Source organism: Acomys russatus, chromosome 5 (genome assembly GCF_903995435.1).
Source record: "Acomys russatus chromosome 5, mAcoRus1.1, whole genome shotgun sequence".
Taxonomy (NCBI): domain Eukaryota; kingdom Metazoa; phylum Chordata; class Mammalia; order Rodentia; family Muridae; genus Acomys; species Acomys russatus.
This window is the reverse complement of record NC_067141.1, coordinates 23908437-23928342: the sequence shown is the minus strand read 5'-3', so window position 1 is coordinate 23928342 and position 19906 is coordinate 23908437. Positions and strand designations below refer to the sequence as shown.

Here is a 19906-nt window from a genome sequence, read left to right as displayed (position 1 = left end):
CTCCTGTAACAAATGACTCTACACCGAAGCTGACTCCTCATAGGTCTGGAGGCCAGTGTCCAAGTCAAGGCGCTGTGAGGATCACACTCCCCAGGGAGCTCTGGGATATTCCTCCCAGCTTCTGAGGCCCCTAAGAATCCATCACCCCAATCCCTGCCTCTGGTCATCATCCCCCACTGGGCTGTGTACATGGCTCAGGGAGCAGCCTGCCTGGGTGACCCTGACCATGAAGTCCTCTGCAGATCCGAGGGACCCTGAAGAGCTGGACGAAGCTGTGGTGTGTGCTGAAGCCAGGCGTGCTGCTCATCTACAAGACGCCGAAGGTGGGCCAGTGGGTGGGCACGGTGCTGCTGCACTGCTGTGAGCTTATCGAGCGCCCCTCCAAGAAGGACGGGTTCTGCTTCAAGCTCTTCCACCCGCTGGACCAGTCTGTGTGGGCTGTAAAGGTGAGCTAGTCAACAGGGCACCTGGGGGTGGATTCAGGGAGAGCTCCTCCTGGGACACAATCCTGGCGAGGGATCCCCTGAGGGGTGGGTGTCCCGGATGGGCTACAGGGGTAGGGGTGGTAGGGATGGTGCATGCTAGGCCCCTCATGCTGTCTGGAATGGAGGAAGGGACCATCCTGGCTCAGACTTCATCCCTCATCACCAAGACTTCTCGGTCAGGACTGATTGGGACAAGAATGGGTCCCCAAGGAAAACCTGGTCACATTTGGGTTTCAGAGAAATGACAAAATTTATGTTTTGTTTGGATTTGGGGATGAGAGTGAGAGAAAGTCTCATATGTAGCTTTGACAGGCCTGGAACTTACTACATATGTAGACCAGGCTATCCTTAAACTCAGAGATCCACCTCTCTCTGCCTCCTGAGTGCTGGGATTAAAGGAATGCACTGCCTCGCCAGCTTGGGTTTTTTGTTGTTGTTTTTGTTGTTGTTTTGTTTTGTTTTGTTTTGAGACAGGTTTTCTCCTACTCTGTGTCCCATACTGACTTCAAAACTTACTCTGTGGCTCAGACTAGCCCAGAATTTGTGGCAATCCTCCTGCCTCACCCTCTCAACTGCTGAAATCACAAGTATTAAACTACCTTGTCTAGCTTCTGTTTGTTTAAAAATTACTACTCCCCTCATTTTATGAATTACAGATGAATAAACCCATTGTGGATTTAAAATATTACACCCCAAAAATACGTTAACATGCCTGACCTGGCACAGGCACAACCCCCTTCAGGTGGGGAGAGGAGGGTCAGAGGTTCAAAGCCATCTTCAGCTACAGAATTCCAGGCCAGCCTAGACTGCAGAGTGAGGCTGGCCCTGTCTCAAAACAAGCAACAATAAGAACAAGAACTGAAAAGCCAAAATGGAGGAAAAAATGAAACTGTTTTATATGAAAATTCTGACTGTATAAATTTATTCCAGCCTGGCCTGCAGGGTCACACCTTTAATCCTAGCGTTACAGAAACAGAGGCAGAGGCAGACAGATCTCTATGAGTTTAAGGTCTCGCCTGATCTACATAGCAAGTTACAGGCCATCCACAGCCACACAGTGAGACCTTGTCTCAAAAGCAAAGCAAAACACGTCTATTCCAAGTACAAGACAGATTTACTTACACTAAACAGCCCTTTGCTGTCGCTCTGATATTCAAATTCAACTGGGTTGAGTCCAGGGTTTGCCTTTGCTGCCTCTGGCCACCAGTCAGGAAGCTGAGCTGAAAGAGAGGCATCGGTCAGAAGGGGCATAGGGGTGCCCCACCCTCCTTCCTCAGCCTTCCTGGCCCATGCCCGACCCTGCAGCTCTCTGCCTCTCCAGGGCCCCAAAGGTGAGAGTGTGGGCTCCATCACCCAGCCCCTCCCCAGCAGCTATCTGATCTTCAGAGCCGCCTCGGAATCAGACGGTGAGTGCCATCTGCCCTGTTTCTGCCTCCCCAGGTCCCCTGAAATCAGTCCTTTTGGGGGCCATAGCTAAGGCAGGGGCCCTCAGCTACCCAAAGACAGAGACCGAGCCTGCAATGTTATCCTTCTCTCAGCTGAGCCTCAGTTTACACATAGATTAAATGGTATTAGCTGTGCCAGTCACACCAGTGCTATGGGAATCCCAGGGCTGTATGGAGCCAATCAGGTGACAGTTGTGAGTGCCACCAACTACTTCATTTTTGACAGATGGGGAAGCAAAGCCGCAGGCAACCCAGAGGTGATCTGGCAAGAATAGGTTACAGGTACTAATGTGGGCTTCCCAGTCCCAGATTCTCTGAACTAGTAACAGACTCAAAGCAACAGCCTATCATCACTATAACTAGGAGCCCTTCAGGTGACAGCCTCTAGCTAAGGGGAGTCTCAGGGCAAGCACCCCTGCTGAGGTCCAAGGCTGTGAGAACTAGGGTCTAGTTGTCCAGGCTTGGAATACTGCAGATAGCATAACTGCTGGTGCTGTGGTGCCCCCTGGTGGTCAACTGTTATAGCCAGACTCCCATGCTATTTTGAATGTGCTTTTTTGTTTGTTTTTGTTTTTTGAGACAGGGTCTCTCTGTGTTAGCCTTAGCTATCCTGGACTCGCTTTGTAGACCAGGCTGGTCTCGAACTCACAGTGATCCACCTGCCTCTGCCTTCCAAGTGCTGGGATTAAAGGTGTGCGCCACCACGCCCAGCCGTGAATGGTTTTTGTATTATTCTTTACCCACTCTGTCCTGCTGGTCTTTGGGGGTGAACAGACAACCTATGCCCTCACAAAACCTGTACACCTTCGGGGTCTGTGACCAGTGAGCAAGAAACCAGATGACAAGTCTTCTCAGAAGCTCTGGTTGTCAGGGGCCACAGTCAAGAAAGACTGTTATCTGCAACCCCATGCCTATAAGAATGGGCATGCAACCCCATGCTTATAAGGAGGCAGAGGCTTTCAAACAGGTTTCAAAGGCCTTGTAAAACTCAGGATGCCAAACCTTTTGTAGAAGCCACAAAATGAACACTTGGGCCCTAAGTCCAATTCCACAGTGATCTCCCAAGCTCTCATCCTGAGTTGTATAACCTCCCATGACCCCTCACTCTCCCTACAAATACCCAGTGCCACAGGTGAGCACTAGCTCAAACCAAGCATACAGTGAGCCCAGCAGGACCTCAGACAACCCTCAGCAGAAAGGCAGCTCCAGGGTAGCAGGAGGGCCATCCAGGTGGGTCTCCTGAGCTTCCCAGTGTAGCCCCCAGGGGCTCTCCAACAAAAGGCTCTGTAGCTTTAAGTTAGGGAAAGCTTCCTTCATCTTGCCTTAAGCCAGGACCACCCTCACACGTGAGTCCCTCAGACACTGTGTGGTGTCATTTATAGATGACTTCAGACATGGAGAGGATGGGAGCACTGCTGTTAGTAATCATGGTGGGACATCGGTGTCGCCGGCATGGGTTCCTCTCCCCATAGCTCCTAACACCCTCTATCACCACACACACACACACACACACTGAGAACAATGGTAGAATGCTGGTCTAATGCAAGCCCTGCACACATGTCCACTGTCATGAAGAAAGCAGAACCTCAGGGACAAAGCACAGGTCCTGCCCTGCCTGTCACCCTGCTTTCCCACAGCCCTAAGCTGTCTTTTGTTGCCTCTTGAAGGTACCTGGCCAGTGGTTCCTCACTACCGTGTAAGACCCGTGCCCAGCCTCTGCCCCCAGTCACACAGGATCCCTGACGTGACACTCTGTCATTCCCAAGGGCGTACACATATGTGTACAGGTTCCCAGTGCTGTTGGCTCAGAGCCCAAGGCCTGGCAGCCCCAACAAGCTGGACTCAGCCACCCATTCTCAATAATCAAACAAGTAACAGTGAAAAGCAGAGGAGGGAGATTTATTCAGTTTGGACACATTGTGAAGAGCAACAAAGACCCTCTGGCCTATTTTCGGGGGTCTGGACATGAGAGGCTCAGGCTTAAACAGAAGGCAGGAGGAGTGCATCGCTAAGCAGCCCTGGTCAAGGTGTGGTCCTGCCAGTCACTGACCTATCACGGTCTCAGCTCCAGTGTCTCCTGTGAGGTGGTCTGCCAAGTTCTCAGGACTCTGTGAGGTCTCTGGGAGATAAGCTGACCCAAGCTTCTGCCTTTCGCTCCCCAGCATGAGACCCCTGGGGCAGTTCCAGTGCCTTGGGATCCATTGTTTTAATAGTCTGATGGGAAAAAGAAGGATACACCTGTCTCTTTAGTATATATATATTCACTCCTGCCGGAATAGCTGTGTGCAAAGCTGGGGTCTGTGGGGGAAGCAGATGTTTAACTAGACCCTAGCAGGGTGGAGTGAAGAATGGAACCAGAAGTTGGAGATTGGTTTCCAAAGGCTACTTCGGACAATAGACAGATAGAGCAAGGTTCCTTGGTGGGGAAGTAGAGGGGAGGCCGCCCCACCAGACTCACTCTTGTGTCATCCCCGCCACCCCCCACCCCGCCCCAGGCCGCTGCTGGCTAGATGCTCTGGAGCTGGCCCTGCGCTGCTCCAGCCTGCTGCGACTGAGCACGTGCAAGCAGGGCCGAGATGGGGAGCAGGGGTCCTCACCTGATGCCTCACCCTCTTCTCTCTATGGGCTGCCCACTTCAGCCACCATCCCAGACCAAGACTTGTTCCCGTGAGTGAGCTGGGTGACGGGGGCGGGGGAAGTTGTCTGCATGGTGTCCCCATAAGCAGCAGGAAAGGGACCAACTGGGGTGACCAACTTGTTCTCTCCTGTGGATACCAGTCTTTACGTCCTTATTGATAAAAACAAGAGCAATAGCATGAATGTGGGTCACTCAGTATAAGGCACTATGTGACGTCCCTGCAGTGAAAGAGGCCAGGTATCCAGGTGGGTGTCCAAGTTCCTGGGTGTCTCCTGGAATTGGGGGCCCATGGGCACCTCCACTCTCCAGGCTGAACGGGTCTGCCTTGGAGAACCACCTGGAGAATGATGCGTTCTCAGACAAGTCAGAGCGAGAGAATGCTGAAGACTCAGATGCCGAGACCCAGGATCACAGCCGCAAGACCAACGAGAGTGGGAGTGACCCGCTGGACAGCCCTGGTGGGCCACAGAGGGGAACTACCTATGTGGAGCAGGTCCAGGAGGAGCTGGGAGAGGTGAGAGCCACTGTCAACTGAGAGTGGAAACAGGGCACAACAGGGCTAGGGCTGAAATCTCCACCCTCTCATCACTCAGCGTGTGGCCAGCGGCTGTCTGTGAGTGGACATCTCTGAGTAAGCATGCTTGCTCAACTCTGCCCTGCCCACCTAGCATGAGATGCAGGGGTGGCGTGAGGGTTCATCCCCAAACAGTTTCCCTGGGCTGGGGTGGACTGTGGCCAGAGGACAGGCAGCTCAGGAAAGATCCCAGCTTTGCCTGGGCAGATGATAAATCCCTGTACACACTGGGGACATGTATACACCTAGCACCACCCTGCCCCTGGGAAACTGTCCGACAATCTTGGGCACCTCACCCCAGTCAGGCGCCTGTGTTGTCGTCTGCATGTTGAGTGTCCTCCAAAGGCCAAGTGTGGACTGCCTGGTCCCCAGCTTGTCATAGCTAGACAGTGGTAGAACCGTAGGGAGGTGGGGCCTAGTGGGAGGAAGTTGAGCCTCTGGGGGCGTGGCCCCAGGGGCGTGGCCTCAGAGAGGTCTGTGTCTTGACCATGAGCCCTTGTGCTGCCAAGTGCTTCTACCTCCATGATAGTCTGCCTCTCCAGAGGCCCAAATCAATGAAACCCACCAGTCCTACGCCAAACCCTCCTACGTGGAAGAGAAAGCTTTTGTTTCATCTGAGGCTGGCCTGTGTAGCCCCGATTGGCCGAGAACTGACGCTAGCTGAACCTGGCTCCAATTACCAATCCTTATCAGCCTCCTTATCGCCGAGATTAGCTCAAACCTTTTCTTATTTTAACTTGACTGCCTTATAGTAGCAGAAAGCTGCCTAGCACACCTACAAACAGTGGACCCAGGAAACCAGATTCCTGTACTGGAACTGCTAGAGAAAAGAGGGGTGGTTGGCTCAGGGTTTTGGATCAGGCAGCCCCGTGGATTTGGCCTCGGCGGAGGTTCTTGTGGGTGTGCCGTGTGGTGGATGGCACCATGACAGTTTGTACATGTGAGAGGGAAAGCCAGGGCACCGGAATAAAGCTGGGCTTGTTCCCAGACCCGCTAAGGACAAGGACAGTGGCACTAGTTCCACCAAGGAACCCTCTCATTCCCAAGCCTAGGAGGTAGCACCCATTCTACTGAGGAACCGGCCCACCCCCAAGCCGAGCATGGGCGGTGACACCCATTCACACAGAGTGGACACATATCCAATGAGCAAAGGCCAAGTGTGCTGTCCTGGATCCCTGTCCCTCAGCTCTCTTGGGCAGGCCAGTTCATGAGGCCTGACCATGCCCTTCTGCTGCAGCTGGATGAGACGTCCCAGGTGGAGACAGTGTCAGAGGAAAACAAGAGCCTGATGTGGGTGCTGCTGCGACAGCTGCGGCCCGGCATGGACCTGTCACGTGTGGTGCTGCCCACCTTCGTGTTAGAGCCTCGTTCCTTCCTCAGCAAGCTCTCAGATTACTACTACCATGGGGACCTGCTCTCCAGGTGCACCGGCAACAGGAGGGGGCCCCACAGCCCCTATGGACTGCAGAGGGAGGGGGTAGGGTGGAGCAAGGAAGAGGGAAGTGGAGGCATGCACATCCAGGGCTCTTCCTAGAGGTGAGGGCACCCCAACAGCCTGGGGCGTGCAGAGCCCTCTCTGCCCCAGGGTGGAGTTGGCCTCAGCACTTTTTAGCTATGTGGCAAACCCACTTTGCCTACTTCTGGCCTACCTAGAAGGATGGAGCGGGGTGTCCTGGTCATCTGGGAGGAGGCTGCCTTTTTCAGCCAAGTGGGTGTAGGTTGGGATGGTTAGAGAAAGGGGTGAGTGCTGGGGAGGGTAGCCCAGAACTCAAACCTGAATTCAGAGCTCTCCACCCCAATGCAGGGCAGTGGCAGAGGAGGACCCCTACCGTCGCATCAAGCTTGTGCTACGGTGGTACCTGTCTGGCTTCTACAAGAAGCCCAAGGTGAGAGGGGCTTGCAGGAAGGGCCGGTTCTCAGCCGGGACTGTCAGCCCACCGCGAGTGAGACCAACTGTCTCCTCTATGGCCTGAAAGAGACTCAGCCATCCCCACCATGGCCCCAGATCCTCTGGACTTCTCAAGCTCAGCTCCCAGGGCTGGGCTGGTCCCCGTCACCTTAACCCTTTCTCAGTCTTCAAGGAAACAGCCTTGGGCTGTATGACAGGTGCCACCATACACAGTGCAGTTAGGAAAGGAATATTTGACCCCAAGCTTCAAGGTACTTTTGGGATCTGGGTTATCTATCACCTTTTGTCATGGAACACACACACACACACACACACACACACACACACACACACACACACACACACTCACACGTGGTGGCTTACACCTATAACGCTGGCACTCAGGAGGTAGAGGCAGGAAGAGATCAGTGAGTTTGGTTCTGGTTCTGCCTTTCACTGTATAGATAAAAGCCCAAGGCCCAGAGAGAAGAGACCAGAGTCATCCACTAGACTGTGGTAGATTAAGGTCTCCTGGAAGCCTGGCACCTCCCCAAGCTTAGCTTTGACTCGGCTCTGCATGGTCTGTGTCCCAGTCCAGGGACAATCAGATCTACTTGGGGTCTTGAGGACCCTCTTAGCTGAGTAGAAGATAGGAAATCCTGAGGCAGCCCTTCAACTGTAAGTCACGAGCAAAAAGTAGTCTCCCCAAAGCAAAAGAAGGGTGCTAACGGCGAGCCAGAACCCCCTCTAGAGGCAGGAGCAACCACCACACCATCTCATCTGCACCGGATCCCCAGAAGTGGCTCTCTCCTCCTGCTCCCTCCAGCATGCCTCTGTGCTTCCCACAGGGCATCAAGAAACCCTATAACCCCATCCTGGGGGAGACCTTTCGCTGCCGCTGGCTGCACCCTCAGACCAACAGCCACACCTTCTACATAGCAGAACAGGCAAGACCCCACCACTGCCCAGCTTGGCCTTCAGCTCAGCATGTGTGGTGGGCGGTGGGCGGGAGCTTGTGGGACTGAGGATGGGGTTTTGAGTGGCCTGCACCCTGCCGTGGGACAGGCTCCGCACCGAGTCACCATTCATGGGGAGTCTCCAAGAAGGGCTGTGGCAGGAAATCACCTGCCACAGAAAGGAGCCTGACTTCCCAGTGTGTGGAGGTGGAGGTGGGGCATCCTCTGATGACTCAGAAACTGGAACAGCTTCCCAGACACTTGGATTCAGGCCCTACCCCAGTACTTTTAGGAATGTGTCCCTTACCTCATACTTACTCGCTCCTGGGACCCAGAGGAATGAATGTCCTTTCTGGGACTGTTGTTTCTGAAGCCATCTCCAGAACCACTTCCTCCCACACAGGTGTCCCACCATCCTCCTGTGTCCGCCTTCTATGTCAGCAACCAGAAAGACGGCTTCTGCATGAGCGGCAGCATCACGGCAAAGTCTAGGTTCTATGGTGAGGGGGCTCTGGGGGGGTGTGGGGGGGTGCAGTCCTGGTCCTTGCAACAGTGGGGGGGGACTTCACTCCAGAAGCCAGTGGATATCCACCTCGAAAAAACGAAAACAGAAACAGGAGCCAGTGGAGCCTAGAACCCCAGTGGTGGGACCATGGCGAGGTCGGGGGGGGGGGGGGGCTGGCCCCAACTCTGCTGAGAACAGCCGTCTGTAGGGAAGCCAGGAAACAAAGGGGAAGCCTGTAGGGGAGGACTTCTCCAACAGAACTGCTTGACTTCATAGCCATGTGACTGTTTGTACTGATTAAAAGGGGGCCTAGCTGCAGATAAAGTGGAAAGTGCACACCTAGTATGCAGAGGCCCTGGGTTCTATCCCCAGCAGTGAACATGCGTGATGGTGGATGTATGACAGATAAACAGACAGACAAAAGGGTAGGTAGGGGGATGGATATCGAGGTAGATAAAAAGTCAGAAAGTCGATAGATAGGTAGATTCTAGGTAGGTAGATGATAGACAGAAAGTAGAGAGATAGGTAATGGGTAGATAGAAGATAGGTGGGTAGATGGAAATCAAAGATAGATAGATAGATGATAGATAGATAGATAGATAGATAGATAGATAGATAGATAATGATTAGGTGGATAGAAGGCAGAAAGACAGGTACTAGGTGAGAAAGTAGGTATATAGAAGTGAAAACATAGTGTCCTATTGTATGGATTCCATCAAGTGTTTTGGTGGCAGGCACTTGAGTGTCCTTAGCAAGCTGGAGCAGCTTGTGATCACAGGCTATGCTCTGTCCTGTGCTGCTCTGAGCCTGGGAATGAATGACTCAGTGCCCAGGAGCCTCACCAGCGCCTTGTGTGCAGTTGTGTGCTCAGAGTCTCTGTGTGCCCAGTAGAAGCATGTGGCACCTGCACCCAGGTTCCGTTTGCCTTTCCCACCTATGCTCTGGCCTTAGGCTGGCTCCAAAAGGTCCATAGTCTCCTCCCTGAAACTCTCTGCCAGAGTAACTGAGATAGACCACTAGTATGCTGCAGGTGAGATGATTTCTCAGGATGTGTAGCAGGTGCAAACTGAACAGAGGTGTATGATACCCAAGGCTGGAGGTTGTGTGTCTCTCTCTCAGTGCCCCAGATGGAGGCACTGGGAACTCCGGGATATGTTGGAAGTGCACTCAGACCCTGGGGTCCAGTAGCAGCTTAGGGTCTGTGCCCTTAACAGCCCATGCCCTGTCCTTGCAGGGAACTCACTGTCAGCGCTTCTGGATGGCAAGGCCAAGCTCATCTTCCTGAACCGCAAGGAGGAGTACACCCTCACCATGCCCTATGCCCACTGCCGAGGTAAGTGATCGTGTCATGCCATGCTCCCCCATGATAGCCCAGGCTAGCCCTCAGTCATGGCACAGAGTGCTGTATTAGCTACTTTTCTTGTTGCTGCGACATGAAAGAGGCAACTAAGGACAGTAGAGTTTGTTTGGGATCACAGTGTGAGTTTACAGTTCACTATGGAGGGGTAGGTGACACCATGGGCCACAGTCAGGAAACAGAGATGAACACTGCTGCTCAGCCAATTCCTCTTTTTTTCTTCAGCCAAGGACCCCACGGATGTGCCATATCCGGGGTGGGTCTTCCTTCCTCTGTTAAACTTCCTTGGGACACACCCTCCCTGGTGATTCCAGATTCGAGTGGAGTTGAGAATCAAGCTCAACCCTAGCAGATGCTAACACTCAGGTGTTTGCGTGCTTGAAGATGCCCTGACCTCATGGGTGATTTCAGAGCTGGGTCTTTAACTCCGGGTAGATTGTTAGCTTCTCTTTGATCTCACCCCTGGCTCCTGTTGTATTAGTGATCAGTCTCAGCTACTGAAGAGGCTAAGGCAGGAGGATTGAAACTGCAGGGCCTGCCTGGGCTGCAGAGTGAGTTCAAGGCCATCCTGGATAATTTAGTAAATCCATGTCTTGGAATTAGAAGATAGGAAAGTAGCTGGAGCCACAGTTCAGTGGTAAAACACTCGCCTAGTGTGTACCAAGCCCTGGGTTCAATCCCAGCACCACGTGTGTGTGTGCACACGTGTGCTTACACACATGCATGCACATGCACACACACACATGCACAAACATGTGCCCTCCAAACCAGTCATGCAGAATTATAATTTCTGTAGAGCCCTACCCACCTCCAGCCTATGTCACAGGCCACTTCCATAGGAATCCCAGATTAAGACTTAATTTTTAGCTAAAGTCCACAGTTTCTTTCAAGGCCCACTCTTTGTGTATAGGCTATGAGTTTTAAGAATAGTGACATAGGGGGCTGGAGAGATGGCTCAGTGGTTAAGAGCACTGCCTGCTCTTCCAAAGGTCCTGAGTTCAATTCCCAGCAACCACATGGTGGCTCATAACCATCTGTAATGTGATATGGCTCCCTCTTCTGGCTTGCAGGAGTACATGCAAGCAGAGCACTGTATATACGATAATAAATAAATAAATCTTTAAAAAAAAAAAAAAAAAAGAATAGTGACATAGTTACCACTGGAAGGTCAAACAGAAGAGCTTCTCCACCCTAAAAATCACTCTGGTGGGCCTAAGGCTCAGAGGTAGAGCGCCTCCTGAGCATGCTAAAAAAAAAAAAAAAAAACCCATCCTAAACCTGATGTGGTGGTTCATACCTTTAATCCCACACTTGGGAGATCATTATGATTTCGAGGCCAGCCTGGTCTACAAAGTGAGTCTAGGACAGCCAAGGCTACACAGAGGAACCCTGTCTTGAAAAACCAAAAAAGAAAAGAAAAGACAGGAAACAAATATATATATATATTTGTCGTTGTTGTTCATGGATGACCCTGGGGTCTAAGGTCTAGAAATCAGAATATGGGAATGTCATGCGTCATAGAGTTTGAGGCCAACCTGGTCTACAGAGCTTGTAGAGGGGGGAAAAACCTTGTCTCAAACAAACAAATAAAAAGGATAAAGAAATGGTAAGGAAGAAGCCCAGGCCTTTAATCCCAACACTCGGGAGGCAGAGGCAATCGGATTGCTGTGAGTTCGAGGCCAATCTGGTCTACAAAGCAAGTCTAGGACAGCCAAGGCTAACACAGAGAGACCCTGTCTCGGAAAAAAAAAAAAAAGGAGGCCCAGGATGGGGAGAGGGCCGAAGATGGAGGCAGGTCTTCTCTGTGTAACAGTCCTGGCTGTTCTGAACTCACTTTTGTAGTCCCGAGATCTGTTGGGATCAAAGGCATGTGCTACCATGCCTGGCCAGAAGAGGGAGTCTTAAGGATCTGAGACCTCAGCAGGTCTTGGCCCTAGCAGCTGCCAGAGATTTCCACTACAGGGACTGAAGTAAACTGCCCTGCAGAAGGAAGCACCTGGAGCTCTAGCGGGTAGTGAAGACCTAGGAGCCAACAGTGGCTGCCTGGGGCCCTAGATGAGATGATGTAATTTTCTGGGAGCCTCTGCCAGCTCTATGAAGCGGGATGCTTCAGGGCCATACAGGAGGTATCCGTTAAAACTCCCAGAGGCAGGCTAATAACATTGGTTCTTAGTGCTTCCTTGGCCATGGGAGGCCTTCTGCAGCAATCTCTTATGACAGGAGATGGTTTATAAGAGTCCCTGTAGTGTGGAAATCTCTGGCAGCTGCTAGGGCCAAGATCTGCCAAGATCTCAGATGTTTAAGACTGCCTCTTCCTCCGTCTCATCTCTTCAGGCCTCTCCCTGTCTGTCTTCCCCAGCCTCTTCCTTACCATCTCTTTATCCTTTTTATTTGTTTGTTTGAGATGGGTTTCTTTGTGTAGACCTGGCTGTCTTGAAACTAGCTCTGTAGAACAGGCTGGCCTCAAAATCACAGAGATTCACCAGTCTCTGCCTCTCAAGTGTTGAGGTTAAAGGTGTGCGCCACTACTGCCTGACTACACTTTTCATTTTTATTTTATTTGTTTGTATGTATTTGTATCATGTGCTTACAGAGGCCAGAAGAGGGCCTAGGTCATCAGATTCCCCTAGAACTGAACTTAGAAGAGGGATGTGAGCTAGTAATCAATTTCCAGTCTGCCGCAAGAGCCGCCAGTGCTACTCACCTCTGAGCCAGCTCTCCAGCTCAGAGGTTTAGTGCGTTGTCATTATGGTAGGAAGCATGGTGGCATGCAGGCCGACGTGGTGCTGGAGACATAGCTGAGAGTTCTACACCTGGTCTGCAGAAAGAGTGACACTGGGCCTGACTTGGGCATTTGAAACCCCAAAGCTCGCCCCTATGACACGCTTCCGCTAATAAGTCCACACCTACTCTCAACAGGGCCATACCTCCTAATCTCTGTCAAGCACTCAAATATATAAGCCTATGGGGGTCATTTCTATTCAAACCACCACTACTAGGGTGGTGATTTTTAAAATTAGATTATGTTTTCTATACGACTGGAAGAGAACTGAGGAAAAGGACATATTAAGTTTTCAGATGCACCCAGGACAGTCCTGAGAGATAGTGGGGAGCAAACACACTGGTATAGTCCTGGGCGGGGGGGGGGGGGGCATGGGAAAAAGACACATGTATTCTCTGGTTCCAGAGGGGGCACAGAACCCAGCCACAGATGGTCACTGGTCAGGCACTGGGATTGGGGCTTCTGAAGGAGCTGACCCAGCAAAGGGTATGGCATCTCCAGACCAGAGCAGAGGCCCCTTCCTGGGACATAGTATTGAGGAACAGGCAGGGTCCTGGCTCCACTGCCACAAACCCTTCCACACAGCCTCCTTGCTTGCCTGCTGGCACAGGCTTTCGGGGCTGGATCGCAATACCAGTTTGGTTTCAGGGATCTTGTACGGCACCATGACCATGGAGCTGGGGGGCAAAGTGACCATTGAGTGCAAGAAGAACGACCTCCAGGCTGAACTGGACTTCAAGCTCAAGGTAATGTGTGCGGCTCACGGGAGACAGTGCGTGGAGCTCAGGCGGGGAGGGCTGATCCCGTCCTTCTGTACCGGGAGAGGTGCCCCAAACAAGTACACCTGGGGGTGGAGTTCTTTGCATCCCCATAGGACAGACGGGCCCAGAGAGAGAAAGGGGTTGCCCACAGGCCACACACACAGCAAAGCCTGCAAGTCTAAGTCCCATTGTCCTAATGGTGGCAGACTCTATAAATTGGAGTCAAGACTGAGGCATTGGAGTGAGGGCCTCTTTTTCTATTAATGAGCCGTATTCATGAGAGTGACTGCTCTGTACCTCTGAGGATGTGCCCCTGGGTAGGACCCTCCTCCTCCCCACTCATCGGGCATCCGTCTGCTCTTGCAGCCTTTCTTTGGGAGCAACAACAGCATCAACCAGATCTCTGGGAAGATCATGTCAGGGGAGGAAGTCCTGGCACGCCTCACTGGACACTGGGTAAGACGCCATCCCTCGGGGCGAGCCTGACTGGGCCCTTAGATGGTCACCAACCGGGCCAGCAGCTCTGATGCTGCTGTGCCGTCGGGGCAGGATAAAGATGTGTTTATCAAGGAAGAGGGCAGTGGAGGCACCGAGCTCTTCTGGACTCCGAGTGAGGAGGTCCGCAGGCAGCGGCTGAAGCGGCACACGGTGCTGTTGGAAGAGCAGAGTGAGCTGGAGTCCGAGAGGTGAGGCCCTGCCGACCACAGACTGCGATAGCCTAGTGGAGGGTTGTCAGGGTGGCGATGCTGGTTGCACAGTCCAGGATGTCTTCGGCAAGGACAGCCTCAGAATAGACCTTTCGTGCCGGATCACCTGTTTGCTGGGGACAGCTGGAGGGATAGGGCCCCCTCATTGCCAACAAGGGAGTTCCTGCAGGTGGCAGGTGGGACCCCAGTTGATACAGCTCATACTGTGGAATCGAAACCCAGGAGACAGCTGTGCAAAGTGGCGATGCACGCCTTTAATCCCAGGGAGGCAGAGGCAGGCGGATCGCTGTGAGTTCGAGGCCAACCTGGTCTACAAAGTGAGTCCAGGACAGCCAAGGTTACACAGAGAAACTCTGTCTCAAAAAAAAAAACACACACAAAAAAAAAAAAAGAAAGAAAGAAAGAAAGAAAAGAAAAGGAGACACAAAAATAGAAGACACAGGTTTTCTGGAAGATAACCAGGCCTCTGTCACTGAAGGCATCCAAGCAGAGAGCATGCTAAGACTCCTCCTGATGTAGAGGAGACTGGTCCCGAGCTACCAATGAATGGAGCCTTCCTGCTCTGAGCTCATGTTGGGTTGATTCTCTGGCCTGCAGGCTCTGGCAACACGTCACCAGAGCCATCCATGAGGGTGACCAGCACAAAGCCACACAGGAGAAGTCTGTGCTGGAAGAGGCACAGCGGCAGCGTGCCCGTGAGCACCAGCAGAGCCTCACTCCATGGAAGCCACAGTTGTTCCACCTGGACCCACTCACCCAGGAATGGCGCTATCGCTATGAGGAGTGAGTGGCAGGTGGCCCTGGGGTCTGTGCCATGGGGCTGGAGCTTGCAGACGGAACTCCATTGTGCCTGTCAGGACTTGGGGAGGTCATGGGGTCTCCGATCTCCTCTCTCTGCCTTCCGTAGCACCTTATGGATAAGGAGGGATGGTCAGATAGACCTCCTAAACCTTCCTTGTAGCCCCTGGACAGTGGTCAACCCCTGGGTCATTATGGGAGGTTGAGGTATAGGCTAGGACTGAACCCTCTCCTGTAAGGGTCACCACTTCTCCTGATGGATTCCATCTGGACCCTCCAGCCACAGCCCCTGGGACCCCCTGAAGGACATCGTCCAATATGAGCAAGATGGGATTCTTCACACTCTACAGAGGGAGACTGTGTCTGGCCAGACAACCTTCCTGGGAAGCCCAGGGTCTAGGCACAAGGTCAGTACCCCTCACCAAGGCTCCAGGCTCAATCTTACCTACAGGTATGGCCACCACTGAGGCCCTCCCTCCCTCCACCTGGCCACTTGGTCCTCCTTTCTCAGTGTCTGTCTCCATAATATCTCAAACCCTACCTTGTAGTGGGCCTTCACTGACGCCAGGCTCCTCCCCATTGCTCCTTCTTCCTTTCCAGTGGGGGACTCAAGATGCATAATACTTGGTTCATGGGCACCCTTGGGCCTCACAGTTCCAGACTTTATGCCAGCCTGTTACCTCCTAAAGTCACTTTGTCCTATTCTATAGCTAAAGAAACTCAGGCTCAGGCTATCCCAGGAAGGAAAAGGAGAAACTGTCTATACATGCCTAGGGCCTGGGAAAGGCAGGAGGGATGTCCAAGGGTTGGGGGGAACTCTGGAAGATGCTTTTTATATAAGGTGGGACCATGAATAGCTCCACCACGTGGTCCTAGCCACATGCTCTGGGTTCCAGGTGTGAATAGCACTGGCCATGTGCCAACCCAGTGGTCAGACCATGCAGAGCTGGCTGGCCCTCATTCCTGCAGAGGCCAACAGTTTTATGTTCCTGAGGGGAAACTGAGGCCCCAGAGATGGAATGGCTGAAGTCCATGCCAAGTGGAGATTCAAACCCCTGTGCCCAACTGCAAAGCCATCAGACCAGTCCTCTGTACACTGCCCTACTACTCTATTGCATCCTGACATTAACAGGCCACCATATCCCCAAAGGGCCCATGGGAGGGGAGCCTAGATACAGTAACTCCATCTCTTTACAGGGGCCTGGCTCTGACCGGAGGCTCCGCAAAGCCAGTGACCAGCCCTCTGGAAATAGCCAGGTCACCGAGAGCAGCGGCTCCACACCTGAGTCCTGCCCAGACCTCTCTGACGAGGACTTTGTTCCTGGTAAGTGGCTCCCACGGTTTCGTGCATGCTAAGCAGGTCCTGGCCCTGGCTAGTGAACACCTTGGACCTTGACTAGCAGGGAGGGAAGGAGGAGAGGGCTGCAGGATGGGAAAGGCCAGGAAGCACCTTTCAGAGATGAGGATACGGCAGCAGGTATCCTTGTAGTCCATCTTTCTTCATCCTGCTCCGCCCTCTCCCTAAGAGATCTGCCTTCTCACGGGGAGGGGCAGCCGGGCTTGACAAAGGCTGTAGCCAGGACATAAGGAAGAAAACAGAGTGTCAGCTGCATGACTCAGTGGTAGAATGCCTGTCTAGCACATATGAAGGCTTGGGTTCAGTCCCCAGCACAACATAAACCCGGCATGGGGGTGCATGCCTGTAACCCAGTACTCCAGAGGTCGCACAGGAGATCAAGAGTCAAGGTCATCTTTGGCTACGTGGTGAGTTCAAGGCCAGCCTAGTGTACGTGAAACCGACTCTTAAAAATGGAGAGTGAGGAAGAAATGGTCCAAGGCTCGAATAGTCCTGAACTGCAGGGATACTGTGAGAGCTTGGCTGGGCACGATCCATTGCCCAGCCCCTCACCCTGCCTCTGCCTCTGCCTCTGCCTCTGCTATGGTGGGACTCTTTGCTCCTTTGCTGTTACAGAGCAATCTGTCTCCCCAACATTGCCTCCACCTCTGTAGTGGACCAGGCACATCTTGGTCACTCATCTCTAAGGCTTGCAGGCTAACTGAGCCTGCATCCCCTTCTAACCTTTCCCTGCCTTTCTTTGTCTGTGGCTGGCTCCTGAGGTTTTCTCAGGTGGTAGACCAGGAGCTGGGTCAGCCAGGGCATCCCAACTCACCAAAGTCTCTTTCTCCATGCTGTCTCCATCCTGGACATCCAGGTAGTGAGAGCCCATGTCCTCGGTGCAGACGAGAGGCACACCGGCTACTGATGCTACAGGAGGCAGTGCTGTCCATTCGGGAAGCTCAGCAAGAGCTGCATAGGTAAGAACACATGAGGTGGAGGGAGCCGCCAGCACCAGTGTAGGAGAGCACAGCCCTCATGCAGGAGCCATGCAAGCAGCTTAGGACCAGGGGAGCATCCCAGGTGCGTGAAAGCAGGGAGTAGGCAACCTCAGGCTTCCTGCAGCTCAGCAGCATCACTGCACAGATGATCCTCAAGGCAAAGGGAAGGTCTGGGGAAAAAAAAAAACCGACATTGTGTGACCTCTGTGGGTGTGAACTTCTATCAGAACACAAATCATATGAGGGCGCCATATGCCATCACACTTGGCTCTCCTCTGTAAAATGGATTAATAGCAGAACCAACCAGGTGTGGGGGAAAGCAGAATGGACAGGACGTGGAGAGCAAGCTTTGGGCCCATCCTCCAGACACCCCACGAGTGGCTGGCATAGTGCTTGACTCTGCGATTCCTTTCTAGCCCTTGCCAAGAGGATTGGTGGATAGACATAAGACACGAGCTGGAGGGAAATGAGTCAGAGCTGGGACACTGAGGAGGGTGGGGACAGGAGTGGAATGTGGTTGTGTACCTCCTGGGTCAGGCAGGCTCCAGGCAGTCAGAGGTCTAGATACCTGACTGTTGGCTGAAGTCAATTGCTGTAGTTTTGGGAGCTGAGAAGTCTGCTGGCTAAAGGCCCTTGGTCGCGGGTGGGGGGGGGGCGGCTGTAGTGGCCAGAGGAGAAAGAGGAGGAGGAAGAGGAGGAGGAGTGACAAGACCCTAGGGCCAGAGAGCCTGGAGTGGGTCTGTGAAGCCAGAGGTAGTAACCTGGCCCCAGGAAAGGTGACAACTCTGCCAGCCTTGTAGAACCACCATGCCAGGTGCTGGTTTTTCTTGCTTTTCCACATTTAGACGGCTAAAAATAAAAGCCTCATTATTCACGGCTTGCAGGCAGAGGCAAGGAGGGCTTCGAGATGAGTCAAACATGGCATCTCTCTTTTTCTGTGTGTACACCTCATCGTGTGGTTTGCCTGCAGATGGCCATCAGTGGAGCCAGGAGTCTCAACACTTGCTAGCTTTCTGCACTTCCCCTGCTACAGTCACATAACTATACACCGGCTAATGAGAGTGGGTGTTCTAGGGTCTCTGGAGTTCTGCTAATGTCACAGTGGGGAGCCCCAGACCCAGAAAGCTAACAAAGAACTGAGGAGGTGTGAAGTGGGTTGGGCCCGCTGAGGACAGAGCTCCCCTGAGGGACTTGCCCAGCTTTTTGGGCATCTTTGAGTCAATCCAGGTTCCTGCCTCTAGCAGATGTCTCAACAATACAGTCACCTGTCTTCCAAGTTGTCCCTTTTCCAAGCCGTGGGGGCAGAGAAAGGGAAACCTGGTACCCCCCCCCCCAAAAAAAAACACTGCTGTGTCAGCCAGGAAACAGAGAGAATGGACATCAGAGTCCAAGCTGGGTGGGTTTGTTCCTATGCCCCTGGTCAACACACAGCCCGGGAAGTCAACAAGACACTGAGTGTATCATATTCTAGAGGCTAGAAATGCAAGATGGAAGTTTCAGCGTGGCTATTCCCAATGCCCTGTCCTTGACCTGCAGACATGGCCATCCTCTGTGTGTCTCTGTCTTTGCCTTTCCTCCCCTTTAAGATCCCAGTCTCAATTAAGGGTCCACCCTAGGAAGCCTTTTAATGTAGCCTCCTCTTCAGAGAGCTTATCCCCAAATAGTCCAGGGATCACGACCTCAACACGGGTTTGAGGAGGACACCATTCAGCCACCACCCCAGGAGTGTCAAAAAGGATGCAAGAGGCCTAGTCCCCAAGCCCAGACCCTCCTGTCCCATAATTAATTGATACCCAGGAAGTGCAGCCCAGGTTCCTGCCTTGGGAGGGACCCCTCTCCTGAAGGAGCTCCCACCCACACTTATAGCCATGTTCCCAGCAGGCTGACATGGGGAGGTGGGTGGCCATGCTGGTGTTGACACAGCCTCTGCCCCTGTCATTGCAGGCACCTCTCAGCCATGTTGAGCTCTACAGTGCGTGCTGGGCAGGCGCCGGCCCCCAGCCTCCTGCAGAACCCCCGCTCCTGGTTCCTGCTCTGCATCTTCCTGACATGTCAGCTATTCATTAACTATATATTCAAATAAGAGCCCTTGGGATCAGCAAGGTGATGCCTGCAGAACTCCCTCCTAGGCACCCAGCACTTTACACCAGCCTGCAGAGGCAGTGAGGCCCACAGGCATGGCCACTGGGACAGAAGGGTCCTCATACCAGAGGATGACAGTGGGACCTGGGGCTATGAGGGTGCTGTGACCCAGGTGTAGGACCCTCCAGGGAGCACTGGCCTCTCCTACAGGGCCCTCCACCTAGCACCAGCCTTAATGCTAAAGCCAAATGCAGTTTCTGCCCAGTGTGCCCCTGGTCTTTTCACGTTGCCACCCCCAAGCCAGCCACTCTTGCCATATGGCATCAGATCTGGGGGAGGGGGGGACGAGTCAGGAGAGCCTGTGCAAGCTTTGGACAGCACAGGAGAGAGCAAGGTTTCCAGGAGCAGCAGGAAGGAAGACTCCAGGATTTCCCAGGATTCTTTGGGTGGATGTTGAGTTCTGGACAGTTTGCCTACCTTGTGTTCACACAAGCATGAACGAGCTATAGCTGCTCTGGTGAGGACACTGGGACTTTCATCCTGTTATTAAGCTGTTTGGACAGAAGCCTGTTCAGGTAGTTAGTGCACCCA

The 19906-nt window shown here is 53.0% G+C and overlaps 1 protein-coding gene across 1 annotated transcript in view; it reads left to right on the top strand.

Annotated features, from left to right (window-relative positions):
• Osbpl5 (oxysterol binding protein like 5) overlaps positions 1-19589 on the top strand; it is a 53612-nt gene extending 34023 nt beyond the window's left edge. The window contains exons 6-22 of the mRNA XM_051145727.1: positions 243-446; positions 1807-1891; positions 4426-4597; positions 4878-5082; positions 6380-6564; positions 6947-7028; positions 7879-7977; positions 8390-8486; positions 9726-9824; positions 13279-13376; positions 13758-13847; positions 13941-14077; positions 14696-14881; positions 15177-15303; positions 16094-16220; positions 17110-17212; positions 19178-19589. Coding sequence (XP_051001684.1) covers positions 243-446; positions 1807-1891; positions 4426-4597; positions 4878-5082; positions 6380-6564; positions 6947-7028; positions 7879-7977; positions 8390-8486; positions 9726-9824; positions 13279-13376; positions 13758-13847; positions 13941-14077; positions 14696-14881; positions 15177-15303; positions 16094-16220; positions 17110-17212; positions 19178-19316 — 2235 coding nt within the window. The 3' untranslated portion in view covers positions 19317-19589. The remainder of the gene's footprint in view (positions 1-242; positions 447-1806; positions 1892-4425; positions 4598-4877; positions 5083-6379; positions 6565-6946; positions 7029-7878; positions 7978-8389; positions 8487-9725; positions 9825-13278; positions 13377-13757; positions 13848-13940; positions 14078-14695; positions 14882-15176; positions 15304-16093; positions 16221-17109; positions 17213-19177) is intronic.
• Positions 19590-19906: the final 317 nt, after the last annotated feature.